Genomic DNA, 11,038 nt, shown 5'->3' with positions numbered 1-11,038 from the left:
CTCGTGGCATGACTTGCCTCCATCTTTTGAGATCAATGAATATAACTGTCTTGTTTCAAAGGCATTCATCTCCTGATCTTTTGGCCTTACCATACCTGAGCAATAAAACTTATATTTTAAAATAATAAGGGGTACCTGGCTGGTTTAGTTGGTGAAGCATGTGACTCTTGATCTCAGGGTCATGAATTCAAGCCCCACACTGGGTGTGGTCCTTACTTTAAAAAAATAAATAAATAAATGAGAGAAGACTTCTAGATACCGTTTTTCCTCAAAGAGACAGTTTTATGTTGTTATTAAGGGTGTAGGCGTTGGACTCAGACTAAAGCTGGTTGATCTAACACAAGTTATTTAATTTAGCCAAGGCTTTAACTTCATATGCCCTAATTTCCTTCTAAAATGGTAGGAATAGTAATAATTCTGCTTTAGAAGTTTGTTGTTAAGAGTAAATAATTATAAAACATTCTTAATTTAATGCCTACCATATAAGCAACTCAAGAAATGTTAACCTTCTTTCCTATTACTCTATTTTCCAGCTTTGGCTCTACTCTTTTCTAAAATATTGGCCTCTTGTAAGGCCCTCTTTTCATCCTCTGTATTAATCTCTAGCTGATCTCATCTATTCAATATGCTCCCTTACCTGTACCCCTACTATGTGGGTTTGGCACCATATCTATTTGCTAAAAGCTCAGATCTGCGCATTCAAACTAGGCCACTTTCCTAGTGGGCCTAGTTTGATCTCCAGATATTTTAGGTCTAAGTTATTCACATTTGAGTATCTCACAGGCTCCCTCATCAGCCTTGTTGTACTGCCACTATTTTATATTTCAGTAAATAGAACAACCTAATTGTCCAATTCAGAAATCTAGGAGTCACCTTGGCCCCCTCCATTGCCAGCCACTTTCAAGTGTAAATGGGTACTAAATTTGGAGAGAAGGTATTCATAAACTAAAGAATGTTAATTACGTTTTGAGAGAGGAAATAGGGGTGAAGGGTAGGATAAAGGTATTTCTCATTTTGTATCTTTTGTGTTGTTTGAAATTTTTATTTGAAAAAAGTTTTTTGTGAATTTGAGCCATTGAATTTCCTTTTATAGCAAAAAAAAAAGTTAACTTTTTCTTGAATATTCCCAGAGAGAAGTTAATGGCAGAAAATTCCTGTAATTCTAGTGCCAGACATATAGTAGGTGCTCAATAAATATTTGATTAGTGATAAATGAACAAATGATGATTGGATTGCCACTTGTTTTCCCTTTTCTAGCTAAGTGATTTTTCTAGTGGAATGCTGCCAGCACTCCATCAATGGTATCTAGAAAACAGCAGATAGTTGGTGAGAAACCAGAATCAGAATTTGACCAGTAGTTATCATGACTACAGAGTGCTTTCTAAAAGCATGTCTGTGAACTCCTCCTTCTGCGAAAGAGGAGGAGAGAGTCTATAGGGTGTAGAAGAGTTAGTGTGAAAAGAGCATGTAGGGTTCTGCAGACTGCTTCTTAGCCTGACACATGTGCTTGGTTGTAAGCCTATAGCATTGACAGAGATGTGCCCATAACCAAAGGAACCCACTTTGCTCTTGGTGGCTGGGTAAAATTTTAATGCATAAACTCAGATGTAGTTATTTTGAATATAACTCATTTCACTCTTAGAATGCCTGTTGAGTTTTAAATTGCAAGTCACGGAAAAAGAAATAATTTTCCATTTTGCTTTTTGCTTTTTTAATCTATCATTCTCCCAAAATAAGAGGTGAGGAAAACAGCTGTTGGGCTGCTTAAATTTTGTCAGTTTTTCAATCTATGATTCCTTATATTCTAAAACAAGGTTTCTCAACCTTAGCACTGTTGACAGTTTGAGCTGGATAAGTCTTTGTGGGGCTTTTCCTGTGCCTTGTAAGATGTTACGTAGCATTCCTGATCTCTGCCTACTAGATGCCAGTAACATTCCTCCCCTCCTCAGTTATGACAACCAAAAATATCTTCAGAGATTGAACTTGGGGGGTGGATGCAAAATCTACTTTGAGGACTACTGCACTATAGAAACATACTGTTTGGTTTTTGTTTATGTTATTTAACTGCCTTAATGGTATTTTTATTCTTTTTTTTAAGTGTTTTTATTTATTTCTAGGAGAGAGAGAGAGACAGCGTGAGCAGGGGAGGGTCAGAGAGAGAGGGAGATACAGACTCTGCAACAGGCTCCAGGCTCTGAGCTGGCAGTCAGCACAGAGCCCGACGCGGGGCTCGAACCCACGAACCGTGAGATCATGACCTAAGCGAAAGTCGGACGCTAAACCGACTAAGCCACGCAGGCGCCCCAATGGTATTTTTAAAACATGGCTCCAAAAATCACATAATTGAGACTTTTTATTCCACAAACTTTTAATTAGTTTGGTGAAAGTAAATACGAATTATTGACTTTGACAGGTAATTAGTCATTTATTTGTACCTCCACTGGTAGCTTAAAATCTTATTGCTAGAGGATACCGTTGACATTTGTTAACCTTGTAGGAGTATTGAGTGACTTGGGCATTGTTGTAGAAAGTTTGCAAATCCAAATATTTGTCCAATATTATATGAACACTTTTTATGAATACATAAAATATCACGTACATATGTTGCAGAGGGTTAGTTGGTGCTAGTATAATTAACTCACAAATTTCATTTAAAGATATAACTAAATTAACATTTGCTTTTTGTCATATTCTCTCTCAGCAGATACTAGAAGTACCTCTACTATTATATGGAAGTTTGTAAAGACTTGTGTGTTCTATTCTAAAATTTAATAAGCTTATCTTTTTCCCAAAGTAAAATAAGTGGAATTTTCTCAGTTTTTTTATTTTTCTGCCATATTATCTTCTTAAACCTTTTATACCAGACTCTAGGAAAACCTGGCATCTGATTTTTTTTGAACTTATAATGGACTTTTAAAATTATACATAAAAGGAGAGAATAATATAGTGAAAACTCTGTATACCTATCACCCAGCTTCGGCTCGGACAGCTGTTAACATTTTGCCAAACTGTCTCATCTGTTTCTCTCCCACCCTTACCTTTCTTCTCGGAGGATTTCAAAGCAAATCCCAGACATTACCTAATTTCACCTGTAAATTCTTTAGTATGCATCTCTAACAGACAAGTGTGCTCTCTTCTTTTTTAAATGCTGACTCCAATATAATTATTTAATAGAATTAGTAATTCCTTAATAATTATCACCAGCTAGACCCCAAGACCAGACCTTTACAACTCACCTGCTTGTACCCACTGACCTTTGTCCCATAGTTTTCCTTATGTTCTTCTTTGCAGCTTATCTCTGAAGTCAGGCAAAAGACCAAGTGGCATAGCATCCTGTGATAGAAACTGAAACTCCCCCATAAGCAATAAGGACTGCCTGGACAAACAATTCTAGCCAGCCCAGACCACCTAGACCAGTTTGAATTGAACCCCCAACTCATGCCTATGCAGATGGACCATGGATGGAGTGACCCATAGAGTGATTGACAGTTACCTTTACCTCATTGTAATAATCTCTGCCCAAAGAGGAGCACAAGCCTCATTTACATAACCTAGAATACATGTAAAGGCATGTGTCCTTAAGATGCATGCACCACTTGTGCTCGCCTGTAAGTGATGACAAGTGTCCCCTATCTAAATATTCATTGTAATCCCTAATAAAAGAAACCCATCCACCCTTTCTCTGGGAGTCAAGCTTTGGACGATATTCCCCATGCTTTCCTTATTTGCTGCAAATAAAGTTTCCTTTGTGTGACAACGCACCTGTTGTAGTTTCTGTCTGTGACTCATCAAGGAGCAAACTCAACGTTTAGTTTGATTATAGTATCACCTAAGACCTAGTCTGCATTTGGATTTCCTCGAGTATGTAAAAAATGTCTTATAATTTTTCAAACCGGGATGTAAACAAAACCCATATATCACATTTGGGTGATATTTGGGTCCCTTTAGTCTTTAGCAGCTTTCTCTACTTCCTTTATTATATCGCTTATTTGTTGAAGAAACAGTAATCTGATACGTAGGATTTCTGTATTCTGGCATTGGCTGATTGCAAAGGATAAGATGGCATTTGATTTAGCATAAAATTAAACTATTTTAGCATACCACTTTTTTATCTTGTTTCTCATAGAACATCATGAGTTGTTTTTTTTTTTTTAATGTTTGTTTATTTTTGAGAGAGATGGAGTGCAAGCAAGGGAGGGGCAGAGAGAGGGAGACATAGAATTTGAAGCAGGCTCCAAGCTTGAGCTGTCAGCACAGAGCCCGAGACGGGGCTTCAAACCAAAGAACCTCGAGATAATGACCTGAGCTTAACACTTCACCAACTGAGCCAGACACACCCCAGCGCTCTGATGAGTTTTGTTTTACCACTTGGACAAGTTTAAGAAAGTAGCATTTTTATTTTGTACTTAAGGAAGCTGAGACCAAGAGAGGATTTTCCTGAAACATAGCAGCCTATCTGAAAAGTATCAAAACATTCAGTATGTTTTTTGGTAGTTGATAGAAATGGTCTGTCTTATCAGAAGTATCATAGAATGAAACTTTTTAGCAAGGACCTCACCTGTTTTGTTTTCTTCCGTATGCCTAGATCCTGCTTGGCACATAGAAGACGTTCCATTAGTATTTATTAATGAATGAGTTGCCTAATTCTGTCATTGTTGCCAGGTTGCCTATTTCTACTCTGGCCTAGAACCTGGAAGGTTACAACTTATTCTCTCTATAAGGGTTTAAAGCAGTTAAGAAGAGAGAACCTAATAATGGAAGTATTTTACCCATCACCTCAATTTCTGCACTAGTTTATCTTCCTTTTTAAATGCAAGCCAGCAATAAGGGTACTGGCACTTATACAGAATGCACCACAAATCATGCAGAAAGCAAACAATGCATTAAATGAGTGGTTCAGGCTTGTATGTATCCATCAGTGTGGGATCCGATATCTTTAATGTTTGGGTGGGCATGAAGCGCAGGTAGTCACAGACTTAAATGAGTCATTTTCTTGAAGTGCTTGTTCAGCAAAAATGTTGGGGTTTCCTGTCTATTTTTGTTTATTTTTCTTACAAAAATATGTTTCAGCCATCAGAACAATCTTAGCATAACCAAAGACTCTTGGCTGTCTTTCAATTAGCAAAATTCTTTCTGGTGCTATGATGTGTGTTTTCTGTCAGCTAAAATTTACAGGAATAGTGAACCACAAGGATTTCCTGAGGAGAAGCTCCCACATGCTGTGTCTGAGGTTTCTCATATTTCTTTTGGCAACAATATCATTCTACAATACTACAAAATTATAGTTTGAGTCCAGTGCTAATAATTTCTCTACAAGAAAACAACTTAACTGAAACATTTATGGTTCTGTTTTGCTTGAACCAAGGAAAAAGTTATAACCAAACATTACCTATCATCACCTACTCTGCCTTGCCATCTACAAAAAAAAGTCTCTGAGGCTACCATCAACCTATAATAATATTTACTATATGAAACATAGCAATTTCTGTGTCTTTGTTTAACCCAAACCTATAAATACAGTGATTAGGGCTGTTGCAACATGGAGCCTGATCTTGCTGTAAAAGAAGAAATACATTATTTTATATATTAGGCCATCATGTTTTAATAACTAATATATATGCCTTTTTCTGTTTTTTTTCAAGTTTTTAAATTTATTTTGAGATGGAGCATGAGCAAGCAGGGGAGGGGCAGAGAGCGAGAGAGAGAGAGATTCCCAAGAAACCTCTGCACCAGCATGAGATGTAGATGTAGATGTAGAACTTGAACTCACAAACCATGAAATCATGACCTGAGCCAAAACCAAGAATCTGACCGACTGAGCTACGCAGCCAACTCTGTTTGCCTTTTTCATTCTCACTTGTGCAGAGAGTAGAAAGAGCTCATCAACATGGTTTCATATTCCACATCAAAATTAACCTTTTCTAAACTATCACTTGTTGAGTTTTGTTAGGACTCTTCTTTGGTAATACAATTGTCAGAAAAGACTTAAAAATATTTACTCCCTTTCTAACTACATATCTGTTTAAGGCTTGATTTTCTTCATATACTTCATCCAGAACAATAATTGCAACACATTGAATGCAGAAGCATGTAAGAATCCAGCTCTCAGGGTGCCTGGGTGGCTCAGTCAGTTAAACATCCAGCTCTTGTTTTTGGCTCAGGTCATTATCTCATGGTACGTGGGATTGAGCCCTGCATCTATTAGTGCAGAGCCTATTTGGGATTTTCTTTCACCCTTTCTCTCTGCCCCTCCCCAGCACATGCTCATACGCTCTCTCTCAAAATAAATACACACACACACACACACACACACACAAGAATCCAACTCTCTCCTGTTAAGCCAGGTAGTAAGGAGATTTGCGAAAATGTAAAACGATCCACTTTGCTTAAACCTTTCCTTTTCTTTTTTTTTTTAATGTTTTATTTATTTCTAGGAGAGAGAGAGACAGACAGCGTGAGCAGGGGAGAGTCAGAGAGAGAGGGAGTCACAGACTGAAACAGGCTCCAGGCTCTGAGCTGGCAGTCAGCACAGAGCCCGACGCGGGGCTCGAACCCACAAACCGCGAGATCATGACCTAAGCAAAAGTCGGACGCTTAACCGACTAAGCCACCCAGGCGCCCCTAAACCTTTCCTTTTCATTTTGGAGAAATATTGTTTTCGTTAAAGATTACATTCTTTACATTAATATTGTAATGGGTTTATTGTTATTTTAAGTAAATCAATAAATATTTTAATTTTTTTAGTTTTGATTTCTAACATGATGTTAGACATCCACAAAAACTCTGGGGCTTTCAGTAATTTTTAAGATCCTAAAGAGGTTTTGAGACCAAAGAAATCTCTGAATCACTAGTCATGATCTGGTTTTCTAAAATCTGTCAAATAGTATACAGGTTATTTGGTAGTTTCAGAGAAAAAGTGATGGTAATTTTAGCCCCCAAACACTTTTTTTAATTAATAAAATTATAATTTTACCAAAAATCACTTTGCATTCTTAAAAATTGTGCTATGAGGTCTATCTTGGTCCGTTCATCTTGGCTTGTGTGCAGTTTGTTAACCAGGGGATCTTTGTTTTTCATTTCTCTGTTACCATTGATTACATTTTAAATTTCATTTTGGCTCAAAAGCGATTGAAGCATAGAAATAGAAATAAAACAGTAAAATGAAGGCTACAACTCAGATTACTATAGTAAACATTATGAATAAGAGCTTTAGAGTCCATATAGTCTGAGTTTATATGCTTAGAAAGTGGTATGATTTGCAATAGCAGTCTAAAAAAAGGAAAGTGTAAATATGAAATAGTGACTGGAAATTAGATTCTGGCAGACCTGCAGTAACTTCATCCCTGGTCTCCAAAGATTGTCTACTCTGAAATGTTGTCAGATAGTTACATAAAGCCATGAAACAAGGCACAATGATAGTCTTAGCAAGCCAGAATTTTCCAGAACTGTAAAACAGTGCTTTCTAGCGTGAAAGTGATGAATTCTGTCATAGTTGCATAGTTCAAATAAATGGATGTCACACCTTTGATAAGAACTTTGTGAAACCAACCAAAAAGTTAATGAAAAGCTTTACATTGTTAGAAAAGGCAGAATAAGGTCCTGACAGAATTACTGAATCAAATGACACCTCTGGACATTATTGGTGTTATTCAAGGTACATGATTAATGCTGCTGTCTTTGCAAAATGTGAAATAGCAGGTGTTCCAGATTATGGTGTTTCCGACTAAGGAGTATGCTTTAGTTGATGTGCAGAACACATATGGAGAGCAAAGTATTCATTGTTTCTCTTCTATTTAATCACTTTTTAAAATTTCCATTTTGTTATTTTGTGAACTGTGATATGAACTGGAAAAGGAAGGGACTTTGGGGTCAGTGCTGACACAGCATCAGCTAAATGTGTAGTAAGAAAGGTATTAGAATTTGAATGAAAAAAAATATAGCCCCCAAGCCTCTTGCCAGAGAACTGTTAGCAATCAGAGTATGCCTCAAGATCCTGACTGAGCCCTTCATTAAAACAGGGGTCAGCAAACTAATGCTTTTGGGCCAGATTTGTCCTCTGCTCCTTGCCTGATTTTCTGTGGCTGGTGAGCAAAGAGTGGACTTCATGTTTTTAAACGGTCTGGGGAAGTATCAAAAGAATGATATGTTGTGACATATGAAAATTATAAGTTCAATATTTCCATAAATAAAGTTTTATTAGCACCTAACCACCCTCATTGGTTTATGTAGTGCTGCGTCTGCTTTTGCACCACAGCAGCATAACTGATTGGTTATGATAGATACTGTATGGCCTGCAAAGTGTGAAATATTTACTGTCTGGCCTTTTACAGAAAAACTTTGATCACCCTGGAATTAGAGTAACTCTGCTTTGATCCATCTTATTTATTGTTCTTGCCCCATGGGAGTTCACTTGAAGAAAGAGTCCTGCCTTAAAAACAAGTTGTGTCGTTTTGGTTTTTTTTTTTTTTAAAGTATGTAAACTTCTCAAAAGGTCAGCCCAACCGAACAAGCATTCTTGTTCTTTTGCCACTCTGGGGACAGAGCAGGGTGGGGTTCACAATTCATTTTGAAAATATTTGAGTAATTCAATGCAATATTTGAAGATCAAGGCAATATTTGAAGATACATTATGGGTGATACGAAGATTAACCATGCGTGCCACCAAAGATTTTAAGTCTGGTAGAGAGATGAGAAACATATCCCTCCTTTTATTATAATTTTTTGTATATTTTTCTCAAAAGAGTATTAAATGTAGTTTTAAAGGGGGGGGCATTTTACTTACCTTCTATTCTCTCAAATTGATACCCAGCAAATTGCTACCAGTACAAGCAAATTCCCACTCTTCTTCATTTTCCCAAGCTCAAGGATATATTCCCTAAAAATGTTGGTCTAATTTAACTGCCTCTCCTCTTGTTTCCATAACACCCAGTACAATTCTGCAATTATTTAATTTGCTTGATGTTTCTGTAGTAAATTATAAGGAAGTTTCCCTGGTATCTTCCTCTTTAAACATAGGAGGGACTGTTTGTTATTTGAGATAGTATGGTATAATATTGCGGTGTTGGCTTTGGAGTCAGACCTGTCCTGCTTAGTGTATCTAACTGAGTGAATCTGTTTCCTCATTTATGAAATGGGAATTAACAATAACAATGATCATAGTACTTTTTTAGAGTTTGTTCTGAATCTTAAGTGAAATGATGCAAGTAGAATGTTTAGTTAAGCTTTTGCCACATGGTACTATGTTAGCTGTGTTGCTGTTTACTATTGTTTTCGTGGTGATTGTTATTGTATCTCTACTACCTAACATAAGGTCGTTTTTAAAATATTAAATATTTTTGTTGAATGGAATCAAGGTTTATTTTTAAACATGTCACCAACTTTGTGCTTTAGAGAAGACAAAGTTAAAATTAAAGCTTGCTGTTTATCCGGAGAGAATCGTCCCATATATTTTCATCCAACAGTGATGCTGATGTATCTGATGGGATTGGAGTAATTTTTTCATTTTTTTGATTTGTCTGCTCCAAAACCTGTACTCTTTCCACCTAGCTTATATAAAGTTGAAGTGTAACTTGAGTGATTACTATGGACCAGGTACTGTTCTAAGTGCCTTGTATATATTTAGTCCTTAAAAGGACCCTTTGAACGAGGTGTAATTATTATTCGTATTTTAAAATGAGATAGCTGAAGTACACAATTATAAACTCTCATAGGATATTCAGCCAGTAAGAGTCACAGTTGGGATTTGAACCTAGTCTGGCTCCAGAGTTTGTGTTCTCAACCACCATGTTCTAATGCTTTTATTAGCCATAGAGTCTCTTGTTTGCCTTATGGTTGTATGGTGGTATGTATGGCTTATTTTAGGTAACTTTCTTGGAATTTTAAGATTGTTTACAGTGGCGGACGTATGGTAAGTCATACATATTTTTACTTGAATGAATTAATAAATATGATAGTATGATAAAATTATAATTAATGTGTATAATCATTGCTTAATTCTTGGCTTCAGGTAATAACTGCTTTTCACTGTAAGCCCTCTTAGGAGCTATCTATAGTCAGGCTTGGCTATTTTGAAGCAATCTACTCTAATACTACAAATATTTGGGCAAAGAAATTGCTTTACAAATCTATTTATATTCCTAAATTCATTTTTTCTTGCTGGTACCCGCTCAGAAAAATCTGTGTTTAGAGTTTTTCCTTTTTTGGGTCCCTCTGTTGAATTGTTTGTTGATATTTTTTAAAATGTTAAATGGCATTGTGACAGATAATTTACTTTTTAACAGATGAAGCCTTGAAGAATTGGGGCATACTGGTCATGATAGTAAAGTTTGATGTTGAATTTGACTTCTAAACTTTTGAAATAGCAGTGATCTTGAAATGTGCTTTATTTCCTATGTCTCTTTTAGAATTCTCCACTTTACCAGTACTTACAGGATCTGGGACATACAGACTTTGAAATATGCTCTTCTCTGTCACCAAACCCAGAAAAAAGCACAGTGACAGAGGGACAACAAAAGCCTCCTACAAGAGCCCTGCCAAAAGTAAGAAATGATCCTCATTCTCTCTCATTAATCTCTTGTTCTTCACCTCACTGATTATTCAAATTGCCTTTACCTTTATTCAAATTGCCTTTACCTTTACCCTTGCAAAAAAAAAACAAAAAAACAAAAAAACATTAAGTACCTCCATGTCCTCCTCAACACTGGTTTAAGACGTTATGTTTTATTTCTCATCAGTAGTACAAAACCGTTTAGATAAACATAAATCCTTGCTGTTTTCAACTATCTCAGTTAACTTATTTTAATTATTTATTTTAAACTTTTTTTTATCATTTATTCATTTTAGAGAGAGAGAGAGAGATGGAGTCCGAGTGGGGGAGGGGCAGAGAGAGAGGGAGACACAGAATCCGAAGCAGGCTCCATTCTCTGAGCTGTCAGCACAGAGGCCGACGCGGGGCTCGAACTCACAAGCGGTGAGATTATGACCTGAGCCGAAGTCAGACGCCCAACTGACTGAGACACTCAGGTGCCCTTCTCGGTAA

At 36.7% G+C, this 11,038-nt stretch overlaps 1 protein-coding gene across 5 annotated transcripts in view; it reads left to right on the top strand.

Moving 5' to 3' along the window:
* VEZT (vezatin, adherens junctions transmembrane protein) overlaps window positions 1-11,038 on the top strand; it is a 66,262-nt gene that overhangs the window by 14,027 nt on the left and 41,197 nt on the right. For 4 of the 5 annotated variants that reach the window (XM_077772294.1, XM_077772293.1, XM_077772297.1 and 1 more), the window contains exon 2: window positions 10,404-10,538. In XM_077772294.1, the coding sequence (XP_077628420.1) occupies window positions 10,404-10,538 (135 nt within the window). Of the gene's footprint in view, window positions 1-10,403; window positions 10,539-11,038 lie in introns of those variants that run through there. The other variant, XM_077772295.1, reaches the window with a different exon arrangement.

The sequence above is a fragment of the Crocuta crocuta genome, unplaced genomic scaffold (assembly GCF_008692635.1).
Source record: "Crocuta crocuta isolate KB4526 unplaced genomic scaffold, BGI_CrCroc_1.0 scaffold216, whole genome shotgun sequence".
Classification (NCBI taxonomy): domain Eukaryota; kingdom Metazoa; phylum Chordata; class Mammalia; order Carnivora; family Hyaenidae; genus Crocuta; species Crocuta crocuta.
The sequence above is the reverse complement of the archived record's forward strand: the minus strand, read 5'-3'. Positions and strand labels throughout refer to the sequence as shown.